The sequence below is a fragment of the Lutjanus erythropterus genome, chromosome 22, assembly GCF_056507025.1.
Source record: "Lutjanus erythropterus isolate fLutEry1 chromosome 22, fLutEry1.hap2, whole genome shotgun sequence".
In the NCBI taxonomy this organism is placed as follows: Eukaryota; Metazoa; Chordata; class Actinopteri; order Lutjaniformes; family Lutjanidae; genus Lutjanus; species Lutjanus erythropterus.
In genome coordinates, this window is record NC_139338.1 from 15,346,635 (window position 1) to 15,370,511 (window position 23,877).

General features: G+C 40.3%; 1 protein-coding gene across 2 annotated transcripts in view; it reads left to right on the forward strand.

The window, feature by feature from the left end:
• grm8a (glutamate receptor, metabotropic 8a) overlaps nt 1-23,877 on the forward strand; it is a 287,101-nt gene that overhangs the window by 87,908 nt on the left and 175,316 nt on the right. For both annotated transcript variants that reach the window (XM_084710663.1, XM_084710661.1), the window contains exon 4: nt 22,641-22,857. In XM_084710663.1, coding sequence (XP_084566789.1) covers nt 22,641-22,857 — 217 coding nt within the window. The remainder of the gene's footprint in view (nt 1-22,640; nt 22,858-23,877) is intronic.

Below are 23,877 nucleotides of genomic sequence, written 5' to 3' on the forward strand. Positions count from 1 at the left end.
ACACTCTCAGGTTTTAAATAAACCTGAGATGCTTCAGAAGGTTTTAAATAAACCTGAGAGTATACGGAAATACTTAGTATAGTATAGTAAATAGTTTTGCATACATCTGGATAGGAAAACCCTGCACTCTGCTATACAGAAAAAACATTAAAAACTTCAAATCTCTGTTGGCTAGATCTGGAAGTTGTGGTGGCATTGCAGTAGGTGCTTCACCATCTGTTTGCCTGGCGGGGATCCGCGCTCTACTGAGTGCACTCTTCAAGTTTGATAATGATGCTGTGTTCATTGGCAAAACTGGCATTCATTTGTTGTGGGCCTAAATGAAAATGTCAGTGATTATTAATTAACACACTTGTTGGCGGCAGCACAAATGAGCTGACCTTAACTAAACACAAGACATTTTTCAAAGACCGATGAGAGAAACACGTGGAAAGAACAAAAACTGATGAGAAAAGCTGTGAATAGAGAGCAATGGCAATTAAGTGGAAGGGAAGCAGAGAAGACTTTAAAAGATGATCTTCCTTTGTGTCTCCTGTTATGGATAGATTAGAAATAGATATATAGAAGAGTAAAAGGATGATGGATTGAGGAAACGGAGAGGACAAGACGTGTAAAGAGGTGGTGTGAGCACAAGAAGAGAAAAGTGGATTTCAGAGAGAAGAAGAAGGTGAGCGAAAAAAGTTGAGAAGACTTAACTGTCAACAGACATAAAGAGGATATGTGTGGAGAAAAAAATGAAGTTATATGGAGTCAGAGTATTTAAAAGCCCCACAGATAGAAAACATAAAGAAGATGGGCAAAAGGAAAATGCTAAGCTGAATACAATGAGTCAATTGATGGTTGGCTTTTCTGATGACAGAGCTTTTGTGGAGTGAATAGGGGCCGGCGCTGAGCAGTTGAGTTCATTGAAAAGACTCTTAAAAAAGAGTTGGTCACACTGTCAACTTCCCAAATGTCTCTGTCTTCACATCTATTTTTGCATTGCCTTTTAATCAGACTTCTCCCCGAGGGCTGCATTGAGAGAGCTGAAGTCAACGTCACATCTGATATAATTCTTCTACAATGTGGTCTAATTTGTGGTGGTGAAGTTTCAAACAACATTTGCATGGTTTGATTGTTAATGAGCCCATGGTTTATAGTTTGCTTTCTGCTCATACAGAGCCTGTGGATCTGTAACTAATGAGCCAGCGTCCAGCTTTAAATCCTCATTTTTCACTAGTTTTCTGTATATCATTTTTTCATAAAATTCAAACATGATTTTGCTTACTGAACTGTATGCTTGCCAAACAAAGTTGGAAGTTTTTCCCCTCCACAATCATTCGGCTAAGTAAGGTTTTTTTACAAACTTTTAATATCTGTCACATTCCTAACTTTTCCTCCAGTATCCATTTCAAGTCAAGTGAGTCAAGTCAGGAACACAGTCTCTGATTGGTCAACAGACTCAGCCCAAGGCATCTTGAGATTGCCAGTGGGTGGTTACCAACATGCTAACAACAACCTGTTCTCGAGATGGAAAAGAACTAAGATGACACTGGGTGATCAATTTATCATCATAGATTAATTTGACCATGTGTCCAAAAAGGACACTGCTGTTAAAGGCTGTATTACTAAGCTTCTGAAAGGGATACGCTGCATCAGAGCTGACGTTAATGTTAGCCTTTCTTACTTAGCTTACTTTGAGGGCTTCGCTTTTCCAGCAGTCAGGAAACAACATGCAAGACTTTTCCTAGTCTTGAGAAACTGCAAGATTTACTAACCTGTAGAGTACATTTACTGCCAGATTGATATGTTTCTTCTCCGCCATGAGCGACACTAGCAGCCTGCTGCTCACTCTCCTTATCTTGCACCCCGTACACACTTACACAGACTGCCCTATTGCTTAAAGGAGCTTCAGCTAAGTCCATTAAAATGCAATTATGAAGGCAGTCATGGTGAACCACCATCCCACGGGAATATGTTGCTTTGTCAGCGTCATAAGAAAAAAATCATATGGTCACAACCATAGTTCAGACACAACTTTCATACAGTGTAACTCTTGTTTGGGTCCTTTTCCCCTTCAAATTAATAGAAACCAAAATTCTTGTATATGTCAGTGGGTGCTGGTCAGATTGCATCCATCTGCAGTTGCTTATGCATAGCCATCCTCACCCAAACTCAAGAAGTAGTCTGCTTCAAATGTGAACATAATGCACATGATTATGTTTGGTATGTTTCATCATCGAATTGGTTCAGCCTGGTCTTACGAAATTGTTACAAGTGATCATAATGTTGAGAACTTGGTTTTAAATGTCAGATTTCTGTCTTTTCTGCAGCAGTTCATAATCTTTCAGGAGAAAATCATAATGCATCTAAGAAAGAACCCATCCCTATTCTCTCCCTTCCGATACTTCTTTGCCTGACATTATAGATATTTTATATTGATATTCGTATTACCTCTGTGCCCTATACCTCTATCCATTCATCTTTGCGCAGATTCTCTCCATCACTGCCTCTTTTCTTCCGCCATCCCTCATTCCACCGTTCTTGCCCCAGTCTGCTCCCACCCACAGATTATATTAATATCATCCCTCCATTCCTATTTCTCCTCCCGCCCTTTTTCCTCTTTATTTCTTCCCCTCCCTCCTTCCCCTCCTCCCTCCCACCCATCCCATTATATTAATAGGCTGTTGAGAGTGTGTGATTTCAGCAGTAGCTCTTTCTATTAGCCAACACTGCATTAGCACATTAAGTCTGTGTGCACACTGCTGCCTGTTACTCAGTAGGACACATTAACGGCGTAATGGCAGACTGCTCGCTGCACTCGTATGCTCTAGTGTACAGGTATGTTCACAGACACATACACACAGGGTGGTTTAATATTCCAACAGGCCCACACAAGTTAATCTTGTTGTCAGATATACACGCGTGCATGCACATACCAAAATACATCTATCTTCCATACGCATGAAACTACTGAATGCACAAAAGGAAAGTATAAGAATTGATATTCACTGAGCTGGAGTCAAGTGCGTTACATGCATGCTAATAGAGCAACCGATGAGTCACACAACAAATTTGTTAAAGTGAGAACACAACTCCGAACATCTCTCAGGTGATGCGGTGATCTTTGTCAGAGAGTGACTTCGTCATATGATTTGACACGTTTCATAAAAACATGATCAAGGGATCGTACAAAACTTTTTGCAGTTGTTTATATGCTTGTGTGTGAACGTTAGAAATATGTGTGTGCGCACATGTAAAGACTTGCGAGTCAGTCTTGTGAGAAGGGGGAGGTGGAATTGGAAGACACAGGGGGTACTCGGAAATGGTATTGCTTCCTCTCAGCGGGTGTGTGCATGTGCAAGCGTGAGTGCGTTCTTCCCTAAAAATAAAATGATACCACTTCCCTGGAGACCATATGGTACAGATAATGAGCTGGTCCTCCAACACTTCTTGCATGTTCTTTCCCCAACGGGCTGAGAGAACGGTTCTCGTTTGGGATTGTTCGCCGAATGGAGTGAAGTTGGTGTTGGGGAAACTTTGAAGTGGGGAAATGTTGTATCCTTTTCCCTTAACCTTGACTTTAAAGGCACAAGCAGGTGAATTATTGAAAAATAATGCTGCAGCTGTTTTTCTGGTGTACACCTGTTTCTCAGTGTGAACACAATCACCTCACATTTGAGTCAAATTACCTTTTGGTAAATTCACATTTTATGAGGGAATGACCACTGACCAACTTCCAGGGCAATTAAATGTGCTTATTACAGTTTGTTTTATGGGTACAAACACGTGTTAACCAGCTTCCTCTTTGCCTCTTCAGTTCTGCTTGGACGTCCTCATCCTTGGCCACTGTTACTGGTATCATAGGAAACTAGAATAGCTAAGAAAAAAAGAAAGTTGGGTAAATAATACTCCAAAGTTAGGCTAAATTTTGACGAATGAAAAACTAGCATGGATTTTCAAAGGAGTCCCTTAACATCTCACCTCCAGATATCGGTGGGTAGCCAAGAGTCTCTTCTTTACAGAAATATTTCATTCATAATAGAGCATGGGATTGGCCATACTTCCATCATCGTGTTGGAAACCTCTAAACTTTAAAACTTACACATTTATGAGGACAAAAACTTGACACTGAGTGCTGAGCTGTCAGGGGGTGTGTACTAAATGTCTATGGCATATATGGTTGACTTGCTATCTCCCACTTGACAAGAACTGACAAAAATAAGTGCATGGTTGGAAGGTGTAAAAGGTTAAAACTATTCACAGCCACAGTATGTACACTGAATAACATAGATGACTCAGAACCTAATTTTTCTTTCTGATCTTTCATGACAATTTTTTTTTTTATCACTACAATTACTCTCCATTTATTTTTCTGCCATTCGAATTCAGTCACCTCCTATTTCAACAGCACTGCTCGTGTTTGAACTAGTCACTTTCTATTTGACTCTGTTAACCTGTTGGTGGGCCTGCCTGAACGGCCATTTAGTGATGCTTGAGAGCACAAGAAATAGATGAGTGTAATGTCTCGCCATCTGCTGCACTGTTGTTTCAACCCTGAACCAATTGTTGAAATGTCAGAATACATTTGTGCTTTTTGCTGCTTCACAGAGGCACAGGGACTGCTGTGGCAACAAGCTGTTTGATTCTCAAAATTAGAATCGCTGTAATCAGCAGTATAATAAACATTCAAGGGTTTCATCTTATCAACGCGGCTAGAGACATTTTTAGAACACAGGGGAAAAAGCTTCTACTGGAATATAAGATACAGAAAACAGGGAATTATATGGCAGTAAACACAAATAATGATCACCTGTTTATCTAATGACCTGTTCTCTAAGCCCCGCCTCCCTGAGGTACTGTTGCTCTGCCTGTCAAGCTCTCTGTTCTAACAAAACAGGACATACACAGTTTACAATGACATCTGAGGAAAACTTATCATACAAACCTTACAGTATTTTTTTTAATCAGTCGGTCTTATGCTTTAAACAGATGTAAACAAAAAGCTTGTCATCTCAATCCAACGACCTTTGACTTTGAAATGATGACTGTAGTAGATTTAATCAGTTGTAGGTAGCTGGTACAAGCCGGTGCAAACTCTGTAAGTTGTTTGTCAGCACTGTTTCCAGTAGACTTTTTAATGCTTAATATTTGAAAAACAAGCACACAGAAAAAGGATCTTAAATATGAACATGCCGAGCTACATACATGACGTAATACTAAAAGTCTGAGGCTAAAGCCAGTGTGTCAACTTCCCCAAACCAAAGACATGTTCCGTAAATTTCTGAACAGTTATTTCTATAACCCTGCTAAATAAAGCAGGTTAATTAGTATGAAAATAATGCTTTGGCAAGCTGTACACTTTTGGTCTTGTGCATTTTATTTTGGAAAAGCAAAAAGACCGCACCATCTCAGACAGAGCATCACTCATAAGGCTCATTTACGCTTAACGTTACATACCTATTGAGATACAGACAAATTGTACTCGGCGTGTATTTTGTGCACTTTTTCTGAAAGCTCATCGATACAGACAAAATGGAGCAGTAGCAGTAACAAGCGAGACATGACCAAAGTATTGGAAATTACGTTTGCTGTCAGTTAGTTAGTGAGAATAATTCACGATGGATTTAATGGCCACACAGACAACCTCCGCCTACAAAGCTGCCTCCACTTTTTCCACATTTAAAGAGGTGCATTATTACAACTTTCTCTAGCATCATGTTTGTTGTTGTCAGAAAACTTTTGACTCCTAAAGATGCCCTCAAGTGGATGTCTTTCACAGCAGTGCATGCAGTAATATCATTTGAAACAGACATGTCTAATATCCCAACATAAGTTGTGATCCTTACACACCTAAATGATGGTACAACACCCCTCATGGATCCAAAGACATACCCTGTCACACCATGAGCCCCTTCAAACTTTACAGTATGGGTGCTGGACATAGTTTTTGACCCTTGTCTCTGTCATTATATCAGTTGCTTCACATGGAACACCCAACATAAGGTGAGGATTAATGACACTACATCCTGCCCTCCACCCCTCAGTACAGGAATCCCTCCAGGGATCAGCCCTTTCACCTATGTTTTTTCTTCCTTTCCACAAACCTTTCACATCCAACAATAGCTCTGTCATCCACAGGCACACAAACAATCAGAAGCTCCATCTCTAACAATCATGAGACTTGTGAGCGGGTAAATTGGGCAGTTAATAACCTCCTACTACACAAAAACACCTATTTGAAGTGCAGGTCACATCCCCAAACTCCCCATATAAACTCATATCCATAACAGAACCATCAAAATTTCTATGCAGTCGTATTAAATAAAAATAAAGGAAACACTTCATCAGCAAAAAATCCTCTAAGCTCTTGGAACTACGATCGCCCAAAACGCACTGAAGCCAATTCCAACAGCTTGACTGGGTAGTCCTTACAAAATCTGAATCAGAGAATTAATAATGTTACATTTGTATTGAAATTGTGTCAGAAAGGTATTGATTCAACTCTATGGTAATTTGTGAGAGCATATTTTGTGGTGTTGTTGTATAATGTAATCCAGTGTGTGCATTATTTTAATTTCAGTGTTTTTTTAAAATCTATTTATTTGCACATTAGTGTACAAAACACTCATCTTTCATATCCAGGTGCCGAGTCCAAAGATATTGTAAATTCTTTTGTGTACACAATTAAATCCTCTCTTTTAAAAATAATCGTCTTTATTTAATTTACAAAGAGTGCAGCATTTGTAGCCTAGGTTGGTTCTTAATCAGGTACAGAGGCATTGAATAAATAATCAAGTCCCTGGTACGACTGTGGTTACAACCCCAGAATCTCCAGGCCAGGCTGACTCAAATATGGACAGTATAGTACCATACGACCCAGCTTTGTGCACATTATAAAAGAAATAAATTGAAAATGGAGAAATATAGATAAGAAAATACACACAAGATCAATTGAAGAACAATCAAAGTTTCATTTTGATCTAATGAATCCCCTTTTATCATTTGATTGCCTTTTGCCGCTACATGATTTCATACATTGATTGTTTGATGTATTCACGCATTAAAAAGCAACTGATGGAGAAACAGAAAATGAAAGACTTCTGTAAGACATCTCTCGATGCCTGATGTCATTTTCAGGGATACAGTATACACAACCTCCCTCCCATGTTCATCCACAAGAAAGAGGCACTGTCAAGGCAGCCTGATGAGGACAATTCACCCCAAAATCAAAACTACATGTTTTTATCCTGGCCTATAGTGCTATTTATTTATCTAGATTGTTTTGGTGTTAGTTGCAGAGTTTTGGAGATATGGGCTGTAGAGATGTATGTTTTCTATCAAATCTAATGGGACTAGACAGCACTCTGCTTGTGTTCAAAGCACCAGAAAAGCAGAAAATTTTAAAAACTCAGCAGCAATGTCTCTTTCCAGAAATCATGACCTGGTCACTCAAGATTATCCACAGACTTTTCCTTCATGTATTTCCTACATGAAAAGTTGAGAAGGCAGACTTTTCTACAGCCGATATTTTAAAAAGTAGGATTTGTCTCTGTTGTTTGTAACACACCAGAAAGATGCCAGACTTTCAAATACCAACATTTTGGGTTTGTCTTGAGTGTCCCGAGCACAGCAAAATAATAAAGTACAATTACAGCCTCACAGTTCTATACCTAAAATTATATCTATAAATAGCAATGCAAACCAGAGGAAAAATATGTATTTTTGAATTTGGGTTGGACTGTCTCTTTAAGCAAGAAAACAGGGACAAAATACTATATAAGAAGAAATTAAAAATAATCATACTGTTTATGATTACGTCTTTATTTACTTTATTTTGTATGTTTCAGACAGGCACAAAGCAATTGTGAATATTCATATGTATTCTGGCAATGGGTGTGTGTGCAATGCATCACTGCTCACGTTGAAAGACCCGATGGTGCAGTTATGATATCAGCGCAGGTGTTGAAGCATTTCAGTGATAACACACTCACATACACGCACCTTCTGATGCTGATACATAATGTAATATGCAAAACATGACCGATCTGAAGTGGTCGCCTGCTGAGCCGATGATGGGCCTCTTGTGAAGGGTCAACAAGCTCGCACAGGGAAATAAATCACACATGCACGCATATGCACGCTGCGGAAATGGAGGAGCGCTGAGGAGTCCCCGCTCCCACGCCATCCAAAAAAAAAAAAAACCCACACACACTCTTCTGGGCAGTCACGACAGTGGCCGCGCGTGCTTGAGCCACGTGTGGGCATGCTTTGATTTCATCTTCCCCTGGGGAAAAACCTGTCATCCTTGCGTTGTCTCAAAAAAAAAAAAAAAAAAAAGAAATGAACGGAAAAGTCCTCGCACCAAACACTTAACCAAAACTTATTTCATAACCAGAACATGCACGCTCAAATGGTTTTTAAAGACTTTCAAGCCTCTAATTTGCTGCTGAGTTGTTTTTCATTAAACAGATTTAGAATGCTTTCCGTGCAGGTCTGCTGGCATATTGCATGATGTATGAGGCTCATTTACAAGTGTAACAATGGGAATATATGCCTAATGGCTTTGATGCTAGGGAATACCTGTTTGAAACTCGCTCTGACTCCTAATTCTCCAATACTGGCAGATGTATTTGCTGTATTTCTCAGTGTGTGTTGCTGTCTATAGTCTACTGGAAATTTCTTGGATGCAGCAACAGTGTTTCTTCTCAACTTTTATGACTGAAATGTCATCTACAGGTCTCATGAAATTCAACTTATAATTATCTCATTATTAAAATAATAGTAAAGTAGTGAAAAACAGCAGAAAAGTATCCTTGCAATTAATTAATTAAATCAATTAATGGAGTGTTATTCAGCAGTTGTGCATCCACAAGTGAGTACTGCAGTCCAAATAGGGAGGTAGAGCCACTGGCTGTATATTAAATAGGTTGAAGTCCTATTTAATATACAGTGTGTGGTTGAAGTGAGTTGTTTCCCTCACGCCATCCTCCCCTGACTCAAGGAAGCTCAAGCAGCCTTCAGGAACACTGCAGGAGCTGAAGACAAGCACAACATTGTAATTTGACAATAACACGACGTGACGAGCCCTACACTGTTATTTAATCAGCTGTTTATCATTGTCTATTGTCTGTCAATATAAAGCTAAGTGTCATCCTGAAAATAAAAGCTCACTGCTTGAAAAAAAAAAAAGTTGAAGTTCAGTGGCTGCTTGCTTTCTGCCTGCCAGACTCCATTAACATATAATTACTCCATCTAAAAAGATTATTAAGGATTTTTTACAACTCATGAACAGGCACTAAGTCATTTGGCGAACATTAGCATTAATTTGAACTCTAATTGATGTGAAAAGGGCAAACAAAAATCCAGTCCAGAGTAGAAATTTTAACGGAGGACACTGCGGTGGTAGTGTTGTTGAAGAAGCGAGTATTTCAGCTTAACATATTTCCTTAATCTCTGATGGCATATCATGGTCATTTTATGATAAATTTAAAGTTTATTATAGATTTCTTCTTTACATAATGCTTGTAGTTGCTATCATACTTCATACAACTACAAGAAAATAATGAGAAACACAAGCTTGTTGTAATAAAAACATATCAGGTGGTTAAAGTTAGCTAGGTGGCAATCAAGCTAACTAACTTACAGTTTCATAAAAATTACATACTTTTATTTTATAGGGGTGGGGAATTAAGGAGTGCACATCTTTGGTAATATTTTTTTAAGCCCAAAATGTTTGAAACAGCAGGTAGGACTTTGGGATTTCAGAGTAACAATCATGGACTCTCAGATCAAATTTCTAAGTTAATTAAAAGCAAAATTAGAGCCATTTTCCTTTTTTCGGAAATTAATTCTCTCATTACGTTAATTACTCAAACTACCCAATATGCACCTCTCACAAACCGTGCTCTATCTGATGTGTTAAGCCTAGTTTCAAGTAGTCGACTGTATTTGTGAATTTAAAATGAAAGTGACTGATAAATATGTAAGTTTAGCTCTGCGCATATATTTGGAGGAATTCATGACATTTACAGCTTCGGTCACACAGCTGGATGCAGGAATGCATACAGAAACACCGAGCATGAATGCTGGCAGGTGTCAAACTCTATTCTTGACGCATGCACCTGCCTGCATGCAAACATACGCACACACACACACACACACACACACACACACTCACACACACACACACACACACACAAACACACTATCATGCATAAAACTCCCTGTTGGATAGCACTTTTGTGTAACGGCATGGAGATACAAAACAAAGAGGAGAAGCTGCAGATGTCTGACTTGAATCACATAGTCTGCTGCCTTCCTTATAATGCATGTGTGTCACAGCACATGAGATGTAGGTTGTTGAAGTGATGCAGCTGTCGGAGGAATGTGTATGTGTATTTAAATAATACACAAAAGCAAAGGGAAAGGAAAGAGTCCAGGAGACCTTCCAGGTACTCCAGGCCTGATATGTTTATCGTGGGAGAGACAAGTAAATGCTGAAGAGATAAGGACAAAGGAAGAGACACTGAAGAACTGAGCGATAGCATCAGGAGTGACTCTAAGGCTATAAAAGTTATTATTTATTTATTTGCTCAATCAATAAAATCACTCATGCAGTAGATTGTCTTGGGTGCCTGAGAAGAGATGAGTTATCAAATCAGCCTTTAATCATAATGGCTGCTTCCTTCTATTCCATCACAGAAGTTGATTTATAAATAAATATAATAGACAGCAACTAAGCTAGTGACTACCTCATACTGATTTTATTGCCTGGAGTAATATTAGATACCACATAATGAGCAAAATAATGAGGCTTTCTTCTTATCTGTCAGGAATAATAAGAGTATTAATCCACATACTTGTGGTGTTTGTTCTTCTTTTGATGTCATTTTGCTGGACTAATCCTTCTGCATGTCAGATGGTTTTGCAGAAAGTTAGGCGTCTCACTGATACAACTTTCATTTCTAAATCTTTCTGCCTGTAATTGTCACTTTTAGCTGTTTTTTTTTTTTTTTTCAAAGAGTCATTAAAGTTGTTTCGGAAAGCCTTCCTGTCAGAATATCCAAAATGAACATTGGATGCACTCAGATGCTGCTTTACCTGTCAAGATGTCCATGCTGAATACTGGTAATTAAAAGTGATAGTTTAAGATGAGAGAAGGATAGAAGTCTGCTGGTTTGTGTGTGTATCCGTCAGTGTTTGTTGTGTGTAATTACTAGATTTGTATTCAGGAAATTCAAAGGCAGGTGAGGACAGATGGCTGTTTGTGTTGCTTCCAGGGCAATAGAGGTGTGTGTGTGAGAGAGTGATAATGTATTGACAGAGATATATTAAAGGCCGCAGCCTCCGGGCCCTTGGCCACATTCACCTCTCTGATATTGGCAGTGGTTGTGTGTATGTGTGTGTTTAGACACAGGTGATACTCTGGTGATGTGTGTGTCGGCTCATGCCTCTAAAACTCAGACATCATTTCAGCAAAATTGGCCATGTGAATGTGTGTGTGTGTGTGTGTGTGTGTGTGTGTGTATGCAGGGCTACCAAAATTGACAAACAGTAAGTAGAGGGTTGGCAAAATTAGCGTTATTTGAAAATGAGTGTTGTTCCAAAGACACACATTTAAGAGCAGGGACTCGGGTATTTTTGACATTTTTAAAATTTAAGTCCATGACATAGAGGACCCCAAATGGTTGACTACATGTGAGCATTTTAATTCTCAGGAGGATTTAAAACAGCGGAGGCATTCTGAGCCATTTTCAACCCATCAAATACAGATTTTTCTAAATTTATTCCCAGTCATTATTAACCCCAGAATAAAATTTAGTTTACAGCTAATAACATTTAAGTGTGCAGTACTTAAAGTCCCATTCCATTTAGTGTAGCAAAGCATTTCCAATGACTTTGTACCCTGACTCTGTCTGACCTGAATGGAATGGAACCTTAATTAGTGTCATTGGTTTTCTATTTCAACACCACCACTCCCTCATTCATCTGTCATACCTCGTCTTAGGGCTGGGCTATATCGCTGAAAAAATTATCATGATAAAATGTTTCATTCCAGTCAGCAACAATAATTTCTATGACTTAGCCATGGTATATTCATTATGTGCTGTCATGGTGATTTGCATTTAATTCCTTTAAGAGAAACTGTGGAACATCCTATTGAACGATTTTCTCATTGCTGTTGATGAAGCGTTTATTGCCAATAGATAGTGCTTGTTTTATTGCTCAGGCCGCCTTTGTTTTCCAGTCGCCCCTCTGACCTTCTACCAGCAGCAGGAGCATATTCATCGCTGCAAGTGCAAATCTTTTCAACCTAAATGCAGCCTTTAATAAGGCTCCACTTGAAATTTAAATTGACTGAGGCGGTGGGTTGGCATTACCTGCTTCCTCTGTAGCAGAGCTTTCTGTGTCACCACCATGGTTAATTCATTGTCACCCTGAGCATGTAATACCTGCGGGGGGTTCAATTTTAGGTCCCATCCTGTATTTTGCATGTTCGTGTTCCCACTTGGTAACACTGTGAACAGAATGTCTGACTCAGTAATGTAGGTATGTGTGATGTGGGCGGTAACTACCTGATCTAGCTTGACACCGTCCCTGAGCCGCTGGCAGATATTAGGAGCTCAGTTATCCAGCACATTTCTGTAGCTAAATGGAAATATTACTCAACAATGAACTTAACTGCAAAAGAACCAGATCTTTTGTAAACCAGCGGCTGGAATCGTCAGGGTTTGTTGACAGCAAACTGAATTCAGATGGACAGCTTCAGGGGTTAATCAGTCCTGAAGCAGATCTATAATCAATCAATATCTTCAATCCAGTGACCCATAATCCAGGCTTTTAACTTGTCTCAGCATGTTTGCTGCAATCATGGTCTTCTTAACTCAGTTAAATCACCGTCATGCCTCCAGATTTTTACCCCTGCAGTTGAGCCGACATTTACTCTTTCTGACTCGGAAGGAAGCTTAAGTCTAATGCAAGATACATTATGTTTTTATGTTACGTCTTTATAAACTTACTGAACAAAACCAGCTATCATTAAGTCCGGCTAACATTAGCAATAATATTCATAATATGTAGCAAAGATTAAGCAAGGTTACTATTTAAAATAAACTTCCTGAAACTATTCTGTTATGTTATTAAGGAACAATATTACCCTTTTGGGTAAAAAGAAAATAAATGAGTTGTAATGTTACTTGTATGTTACTTTTTGTTTTTTTTATTAAACACCTGCAAAAACTAATGACATTCTCATTAGTGTCAGCTGTACTTTATGATTAGTGCCAGTTAGCAAATGTTAGCATGCAAGCACGCTAACCTAAGATAGTTAGCATGATAAACATTATACCTGCTTAGCATGTTAACATTGGCTGTGTTTCAATTTGCGTATTTCCATACTTCCTGTTTTGAGTGCATAAATGCGTTCACATTGTGAGTAACCGGACGTTGTGCTCAAAACAGGCAAAATGCAGGAGAGGCGGGGCCACCAAACTTTTGAACATGGCGCCATGTACTACTGTCAGGATATAGTGACAGTCAAAGCAAAATTGACCAAAAGTTATTGAACTAAGGTCCAATGATGCCGAAAATAAACTGCCTCCCCCAGATTTAAATGTGAACACATGACACGCAGATACAGGTGGATGACAGCTAAGCTAATAGTGATATTAACAGTCCTGCTACCTGCTAGTAGTTGATGCTAAATGCTGCATGATGCGTGTTCAGCTGGCAGAGTGCTGCCAGTAGCTTTCTGCAACAAAGCGGCCAGTAAGAGGAATTATTACCACCAGACAAACACCTTCGCTGTTAGAATATGTTCAAGCCTGCTGAAAAACTCCAGGGAATTAATGGCTCACTGAGTCATTAATTCAGTGCCTCGCGTACACTTAGAACTCCCCAATAAACTCGATGTCTACGGAGAGCTCCGGTTCAGTTCTTCTCATCTGCTGAAGGTTTAAATTTGTGTGATCCTGACAGATTTGGACGTAGATTAATCTAACGAGGCTGCGTATTCTAACACTGGTGTTCTATACAAGTACGGCATGGAGAGCTGTGGGCATGAAGGGGTTAAATGAAGCCCCAGTATGCATTTTAAAACAGACCTGTGTCTGCTTGTCTTGTTCTGCCATTTTATCTTAGTTTCTTCTTTGTAATTCTTTCTCTTTTTCTTCGCTCTTGCCTATATCAATCTCATCTTTGTCACTTCTGTTCAGCTCATTTGCATTCTGCATAATAGTCTCTTCCCCATTCTCTTTGTTTTTCATCTTCTATCAGTGTCATCTCCTTCTCTTTTCTGAACCTCTTGGCTTTTTAAACACTCTTCTCATTTCGCTTCTCAGTTTCTGTTCAACTCAGATCTCTCCCGTTGTGCATGTTTCGAGGAATCTGCATTGCTTTGCCTCCTGTCTCGATTTGTTGTCTCCCATCAATTATCTCAGTTTCCTTCATTCATCTTTTTCTCTGTCCCATAGTTTCTCTCTCAGCCTTTCATTTCTCCTCCCTCCTCTTTATGCCTCTGCTAAACATTCCCTCTCATCATCTCCCTCTCATCTTTTCCCCTCAATGTTTCTTGCTTTTCTTCTTCATTCCTTTTGCTCCCATTAAATGTTTCTATGTCATCTCTTCTTCCCTGCCTCTTGCTCCTTGCCCCCCTCTTATGCCATCTTTTTTGTTGTTCCTCATCTCTATCATCCCTTTTTTCTGTCTTTGTGCTCAACTGAACTGTCTTCCTTTTACTTGTTTTCCCTCACTGTCTTTCTTTCATCTTGTCTACCTGTTTTTGTTTGCTTGTCAACAGACAAATTACAGGCTACTATTCTATTATGAATTGATGTGAGGAGCATGCACAGGGTAAAACTAAAACTGTAAAGGGAATATCTGTGTTTTTTAGTGGCAATTAAAGTAGCATCTCTGATCCAGAGAGAGTGACAGTGAAGTTCAATAGAGCGAGGTGATATTTATTTTCTTGTCTTTGTCTCCCTGTGCTTCCCCGTCTCTCCGGCTTTAGAATGTGTCTTTTGGGCTTTTCTGCACTAAATACAAGGTTTTGATCAATATGACATTGGTAGTCTTGTAATATAGATGTTCTTTTCAAATTTTTAGGGCTGCCCTCAGCTCAAGATTTTCCTAGTCAGCTAGTAGACTTCAACTGAAGCCATTAGTTGAGTACTGGTAGTATTTTTGGGGCACGAAGCAAGCCGCCTGTTAAATGCAAACATCAAAAGCGATAATGATTCTGAATGTGAATGAACAACCAGCAAAGAGACTGAACATCCACCCAACTGTATTTTAAATTCTGTATAAAATGATGCACAAGACAGCTAGAATATTCTCATTTGATGATGCTCCAATGAACAGTTGGGGGGAAAAAAAATGGTAAACCACTCTTAAAGCTACAGTTCTTAAGGGAATAATGGAGAAACACTGTGGGAATAAATCCTAAAACCCCTAAATGAGTTTGCATATTAGATATATTTTATATATTAAAAAGGCGGCTGCTGACAAGTACAGTGAAAAAGAGACTGCAGAGGTTGTTGGGGACATTAAACGTTATTACGCTGAACAACAGTCACTTAGTAGTGGTGACGTAAAGTCCTGCACCTATGGTGTGGTTTGTTTATAGGCTAACGTCAGCCTTTTATTTCTGGCGATTGCATTTATGCTTTAAGAATCATAAAGGCAGTGCCCGCTTGTGAAGATTGTGTAGCTGAACAAAACGTTTAAGTATCATAAACGTTTAATCGCCACAGAGATTATTTTAAGTGCTAATCCAATTCCAATGGAAAATCCCATTGGCCTTTTGTGGATGGAACCAGAGTGATGCTAACATCTGGACTGGCCTACAAAAATACCGCATTCCTCATTTTTGCAGCACTCTATGAGTTTTGAGTAAAAATACCACTAAATACACAAGAAATATAACCGCTGTGACTTCTTACTGGATGTGAAGTATTTCTGTTTTAGGTAGTGTTAGCTGCATGTAGTCAACTCAAAAAAAGCACCAAAATGTGAGTGAATGTGAAACAATAAGAATGGGAGGATAGACACAGAGGCAAAGGGCCAAAAGGCGAGAAGGAAAAGAGGGACAGATGGACCCAGACAGAGGCGGCGGGGTTAGACAGAGCGAGAGACACCCAACTCTCAACCCCAACAGTCTCCATCCTGGTAAATTAACTCGGTGAGGTCCCACTGTGCCAGTCCTCTCCTCATTAGACACAGACCACGGCTGGCTGTTAGAGGGCTGAGTCAAATTTCGAGCAAGTAAACAACTCTCTAGGCCGACTCAAAACCAGGGCTCCACACGGCCAGATCAATTTACAGTATGTGCGCCTTCCTTCTCTAGGCCTCCATGCTCTGATATCTCAGTCAAAAATTGTTCCTGCTCCGTCTGGGAAACGGTATTCTGGGCCAAGATGAGAAATTATCAACAAATTCAAATATTTCGCAATTTGTCTCCGCCCAAAAGTCTAAATATTGAGAGGCTGACTAATTTAAAACAGGTTGAACGCAAGTGAATTTAATGCTCATTCAGTAAATCCAATTAATTTAATCACCATCATCGACCCTGTTCATCTTACTCACATTTGCCCTCTTACTGTAGCTGTGTGTGTGTGTGTGTGTGTGTGTGTGTGTGTTCAAGTTCTACAACATATCCAATCCTCTGTCTGACACTGTTGTGTGTGTGTGTGTAGCTGAGAGGCTGTGCATGTGTGTAATTCAGTGGGGTTAATTAGCTTCAGACCACTGCCATCTATCAACCTAATGCTCAGACTGTGGCCCCCGACAGCTCCATTACCGCCAGACACACATGCACGCACTCACACGCACACACAGTCATGATTTGTGCACACGGTCATGTTGTTCACACATGCTATTAGCTATCCATACATACACATTCATAACTTTGCTCTCCACACAACCACAACACACAATCAGCCTCTCAGACACGGCTTAGGATTAAGAGTAGCTTAATGTTGATCAGCCTCTGGTTCAAGGGCCAGTTTAGGTCAAAGATGCACTTCTGTGAGGTCTTCACATGACAAGCGTGGCTCTGCAGCGTCCTTTTAAGAGGATGTTTAGCCTGGTAGCGTTTATTCTGCCTCAAATATCCTTGATTTTCCTCAGACTTTCAAAGTGGCATTTCAAAAGGTCACTTTGAGCTGTTTAAAGGTTTCTTCAGCTTGAGAGAAGAGCACAGGTTGCTCACTATAGCACTTCCTCACCTTAGAGTGGTTACACCAGCTACATTTCCAATACTACTCAGCATCATGTCAGGGCGGGAATTATACAGCAGCCAAATGGACAGAACCATGGATGCCCCGGAGTGCGGCCATAATGCCCCTTCTAAAATTAACTGCCCACACGGCGGGTCTGGTGTGCCATGTTTTGAGCTCCTAAAAGAAAGTTATGGAGTTCCTTATTCAAAACTACATGCGACACAACAAAAAACAAAAGAAACCCCCACATTTCCTTGTGTTATTGCACCGTAGGTTTTAGCTTTGGTGCCCTTCATTTTGGTCGCGATGCCACGATAAATTTGAATGTTAATACTGTTAAAATGTCTGTGAGAATGAGTGAAACTTGATGAACGAATGAACTGAGGATTTTTAGTCTTTGGCAGGAAACATGCACTCAGAAAAATCACTGTCCCGGATCATTAGGTCTGTTAAGGTCCAAATCCGGCTGTTAGTTATCTGTTCAGCTCCCCAGTGGGATTCGGCTTGATCTATAGTGCAGGATGAAACTGTTCCCCACTATCAGCCAAGCCATTAAGGAATAGACGGGGCAGACCTGAGTGTCTTTCGGCGACATCTGGTTTTTACTGGTTTCACCGCTCCAGAGTTCAGAAGAGAAACACTGATTGGCTATTAAGAACACTATTTAAGAAAAGTTTCAGTATGAAGTGTGTTTTCTGCCACTCAGAGACATCATCAGCCGACTGGTGTGCATTGATTGTTGTCATGAAGGGAAAACATATTAATCTCTGCTTTTTCAATAGTCTTTGCTTGGAGGTGGGAGTACAGTTCAAGTAAGAATTAATCTCTGTTATTTTATGGCCAGGGGAAGTCTGTTCTATGTTTTCATTGTGATCAATTCTCTACTTAGGCAAAAGAACAAAGATTTAATATCTTCGCACAATCGGCCAAATTGCCGTTCAGCGGCAGCCACGCTACATGAAATAGATGAGCGTGTGTTTGTTGTTTGCTGGAGAGGAGACCAGGCCTCGAAGGAGGTTTAGTGGGGAGGTACAGGGACTAAGTGCTGGTTCAGACGCCTTCTGACTCTGCTAAAAATAGTGCATGAGGGTGAACACTGCAGAGCTTTAAGCCTTTAAGTTTTCATGCACAGTAGAATTTTTGTAATCCGAGGGAACCTTGGGAACAGAGGATCAAAGATTCAACATGTCTTGATTACTGAACAATGATGAAAGAAATGGGAAAAAAAGCTGTGTGGTGCATATGTCTTTTACAGCAGACCATAAATATCTACTGAAAATGGCCTTCGGATTGAACTAAAACAGAATCTGAACTACCGATAATACTGAAGCGAAAACTGGAGACTCGAAAATACATCATAGCATGTAGTGTTGTACTTCAACAGATTAATGGAGAACTGCAACTTTATTTACTTGTAAAATTGTATGTTAAATTGACAAGAGAGTGCATGTACAAACAATCCTGCATATTCTACTATCCTGCAGTGAATATGTCTATCTGTACTGAATTTCATGGCAATCCATCCAATAGTTGTTAACACATTTCACTTAAAAGCTCATGGTGGTGTTAAAGGAAAAGTCACTCATCCTCTCTGTATCTGTACAAAATATCATGGCAATCAATCCAAAAATTGTTGAGACATTTCAGTCCAGGCTGAAAGTGGTAGTCTGATCAACAGACTTGACAGTCTGACATTGCCATCCCTAAAGCAATGCTGCCAGCATGGCTTGAAAGTATCGATTAAGGGTGGTTTGGGTTTTAAGAAACTAAAACAATGCCTTACCTCACTGATAAATGTGCGTGTGACAGCGAGAAAGTGTTTTCCAGTGCAAATTGAAATTGCATATTCAACAGCGCACACATACTCTTTCCCTTTTTATCATACATGCTTGCATTTTCACCCTCTCTTTCCTCACACTCACTCTCACACACACACACATTCATTAGAGCAAATGGAATTAGGGGGATTGGAGGTATAATCTTCTTCCCCAGTGATGTGGGGGAGCCAAGCCGTTAATTTCCCGCCTCTAACTACAACTCCAAAACTGCTTGCTTTGAAAAAGGCTGGAGTTAGTCGCAACTCGCAGCACATGAATGATTTACAACACTCAAATGTCACATGTAATTAGGTGTGCCCAGTCTAAGCAGGTTTCTGTGCATATACACGTGTGTCTGAGGGATCTGTGGCTTTGTGACTATCGAAATATCTGCAGAAATATTCAGTTTTAGAAAGCACAGGTGTGGTTGCGCACAGACAGTATTGGGTCTGTGCCTGCAGCAGACAATATTGGATGTCACTGAATCTCTCTTTCCCCTCGCTGTTTTTGTTTCTCTCTGCGTTTTCTCCTCTCGCTCGGTAATGACTCGGGAAATTTGACAAGAGGACGGCTGTGCGGTGTACACAAGCGTCTGTTTGTGCCTGCATATGTCTCAGTTTCCCAACTCTCCCAGCTGCAGAGCGAAATAACACAAGATCAAAGTACCAGGTTGGCCCAGGTCACAGGGTTACTTTCCCATTGCTGTTGTAAACAGACAAATATCTCATATTCCCACAGCCATGCATTCATTTCTCTTTGAAATGGATATTCTCTTATTTAAATGCACATAGAGAGTAAAAGGACAAGTGAAACAGAGGAGCCACACAAACAAGCACACAAATGCACATTAACGCACATCTATACGCTGCAAATCCACAATCACATCCACGCTAGTTGTCTTACCAGTTGTTTCCCTCTGCTGGCCCCAGCTTTGATTTTCTTTTCTTTTTTTTTTACCAAGTCTTTCTTTTCTATTTGTTTATCTCCATCCTCTATGAATTATACATACACATCCTCAAGTTTATGAAAGTTTCCAGTTGTAATCCCCTGGCAGAGAGGACAAATAACAGCACTCAAGTGTCCCAGATGTGAACTTCTACCAAAGTCACCCAGAATTCACCCAGAACACAAAACACAAAAACAAAAGAATTAAACTGTTGTGATCCAAAATTAGATATCCAACTACTAAAAAGAATGAGACGCCGTCCTCCCAGTGGTGTGCATCGATCGCTGTCGTGGTAGTAAAACATATTAGCTGTTTGATCTCTCAATACCCAAGGAGGTAAATGAATACCGCTCAGGTCAGGAATTCATCTTTTGTTATTGCTCTGGCCCAAGAAAGTCAAATACATTTTTTTTTTTGGTAAACAAGCTCCTGGAGAAAGAAAGTCTGCAGATTCAGGTCGGGGTGGGGGGAAAAAATGAGGATAAAATTCAAATGTTAGAAATCGATTTTGGAAATGTTAGTTAATAATGTGATGTTGACGGGGAAGAAAAAGGCAGAAATCTGAGTTCTCTTGTAATTCATCTTCACAAAAGGCAGGGGCTGTAAGCATATTTTGATTAAATGTCCAAGTAACTACCTACAGACAACTGCAGACAACGACTGAAGCAGCTCTGTGTAATGTCAATAATGCTTAAATTTAAACGTAAGAAAGGTTTCAGTGTGCTAAGCGTGATATTTTTTTAAAAGTAGTTAGTCATTTTCACAGGTTACCATGGTTACATGTCTCCAACTGGCAAGGATGCTGTCATGAAGTGATGTGATATGTGCTGAGCAGTGTGTCTGAAAAGATTTGCTACACACTGCAGTTTATTTACGCAAAAGTATACAGAACAATAGTACACACTTTGAGTATGTAGTGTGTAGTACGAGGTTTTACTGAGGCAGCATAAGGTGCTTTCACATTAATTCATTATTTAAAACACGTTATGGCTGTTTACCATTTAATTGCCAGTTATGTTTCATATTATATTTCAGTAGAACTGGAGCAAGAGACTCAATCTGGAAGGAACTGGACACCAAATAATCAGAATGGAATCGAATCTTGAGGTACCAAAAGATTTCCACCCATAGATTCAGGTCCTTTTATACCTGCCTCCTGCAGTGTTTCACCACCACCAAAGAAGAACAATCTCTGACCTTTTTAAAATGGCAAAGACGGGCGTAGATGCACGGTGGCAGCGACTTCAGATGACGCTCAAAGCGAATAAAGACAGTGAGTGATGGGCATTAGAAACATTCCAGTCACACGCACACACTGTCCATCTTAAATCTCTTCATGCAGTACCAACGGGTGCTGCTGTGTTCAGCAATTGTAGACGTTTATATTTGTGTGTGTGTGTTTGTGTGTGTGTGTGTGTGTGTGTGTTGCGTTCAAGAGACAGACAGCTGACACACCTTATGTTTTGGTTTAGATCGGCAGTTCAGTCTTACTTCCAATGAATGCCAATGAGACGTCTGTCCAACATCTGTGTGTGTGTGTGTGTGTGTGTGTGTGTGTGTGTGTGTTGGCAAGTACAGGGTCTTCCCTTGCTGTCCCCCTCTGTCGGTGGAAGAATCAATCTGCCTGTCAGCCATCTAACACCTTTCCACCTTTTTACGCTACCTATCACTACCAATACCTGTGTGTGGGTGTGTGTGTGTGTCTCCTGTCATTCTGTCAACCTCTGTCTCTCCATCCTCCAATCTGCCTGTTGTGCTTTTTGTCTGTCTGTCCCCCTGTCTGGTCACCGCTGTCTCTTCTGTGTCCATCTTCCTGTGTCAAACTGTCTTCTCCCTACCCCTTAATCTGTCGGCCATGACACCCAGAGTTGAAAAATGACTTTCATTCCACTTTCTGATTCCCCAATTATTTACCACTTCTACTTCTCTCCTCCCTACCTGTTCCCTCTCAAATCGTTTGTTTGCTTCTTTCTCATCTCTGAGCTGACAATAAGTCTACAGCGCTGCAGCTGAATTTTAACATTTGCGATGACAACTTCTCCTCACATCCTAGAGAATTATTAATCATAGCAATCCTACAGGGAGTGTGACGCATTTATAACTCTCTCCTACATATACATCCCATAAAGAATATGCATGAAAGCATAAAATAGATGAGAATTATCACCGCCTGACTCACCTTTTTTATTTAGATAAAGGATTTTTTTCTGCTACTAGGCAAAGAAATTGATTATGAAGATAAATATGTAATTAAACTGAAAGATTAGTTGAGAAAACACACAGTCCTCCTACCTTTACACATTTAGCATGCAGACTGTAACACAATTAAAGGGATGGTTCGGGTAATTTGAAGTGGGGTTGGGTGAGGTATTTATCCATAGTGAGTGCAAAAGTTCATCGAATGGGGGGGCACACCAGCACAGAAGCTAAGCAATGTACTTCTGTGGACAAGATCAGTGACAAAAGTTATTTTGGCCACTTAAGAAAAGGTTCACCAAGAAAAATCAACATCAGTTTTGGTCCATCAGCTTGTTTGTGTTATTCTGTGACTTTGGTCAGAAAGGCGCCACCTTTTTTTTTTTTTTTACACTTTTTGCAATCATGCGAAACATTTAATCAGCAAGCTGTATTTTGCCCCTGCTCCTCACTGTCTTATCTCTCTTAACTTCTTTTGTCCAGATTCCCCAGATCAGCTACGCCTCCACGGCGCCAGAACTGAGTGACAACACCCGCTATGACTTCTTCTCCCGCGTGGTGCCTCCGGACTCCTACCAAGCCCAGGCCATGATGGACATCGTCACGGCGATGGAGTGGAACTACGTGTCAACGCTGGCCTCGGAGGGCAACTACGGAGAGAGCGGAGTGGAGGCTTTCATCCAGATCTCCAGAGAAACTGGTAGGAGCTCTTTCGTGTCACCGCGGTGAAAGCAGCATGAGGTCTTCCAGACTGTTGTGATGTGTGGATGTCAGGTGGTGTGTCACTGATGAGTGGACCGATGGTTGTCAAGACGGGGCTTCTGGGAAGTTCTCAGTAAAGTGAGGACTTCTATCTTTACAACATTTGTTATCCTAGATTGCACTTTTGCAAAAGTGTTAGAGACTTTGAGTGTTTGTCACTCTAGTTTAGGTTATGATTTAAATGGTGTTTTAGCGTGGGTAAAACTTTTGAAAGGCAAGTTTGCTCCTTCTTTTCCGCCATTAGGATACAATAACTGTTATATGATGTTCATAGTGCACTTTGGGGTGCGATACAAGATCAGTGGCTGCAGCCTGTAATTTGAGGAGAACTAAGCTCTGTTCTAGCAAGAACAGAGCAGAAACCTGTTGTTTAAATCTCCGGGGAAACTCCAGGGAAAATTCACTCCTTGGGTAAATTGCAGGCTGTGTTGAGCGAGCTGAGACCGAGAGTTATCACAGCAAGCATTTGATGGACAAGTGCTGCTGTCTTCTTAACTTTACTTTTGACTCTATATGTATGAAGTTTCTAACAAGTCAATGACAAAAATGTTTGCTGCCACGCGCATGTTGTCTGGGAATCAGCTCGACATGCTCTGTCACCTCTAATTAAAAGACATATCGGCAGATGGACGACAGACTAGACTTGTGCTTGTTAAGTACATCTTAGGGATGTAAAGGAGGGTGTTCAGTGCATTGCAGCTTAGATTCTACAGATGTCAGGAACTTTACTGGATGAAGCAAAGACCATTCTGCCAAAAAAATGTTACCTCATTTGGCGTTAGATGTTGGAGAATGCTGTCAGACGTGTTGGTGACCTTCCCCGAACAGAATCAAAGTTTACGGTTGCTAAGCTGTGATTAGCATCTGTAACTAGGCACAGCAGATCTGTCAGGCTTTGGATTTCCTAACATGATGAAGCTGTGTTCATGGGACTGTAGGGACTAACCCACTCAGCTTA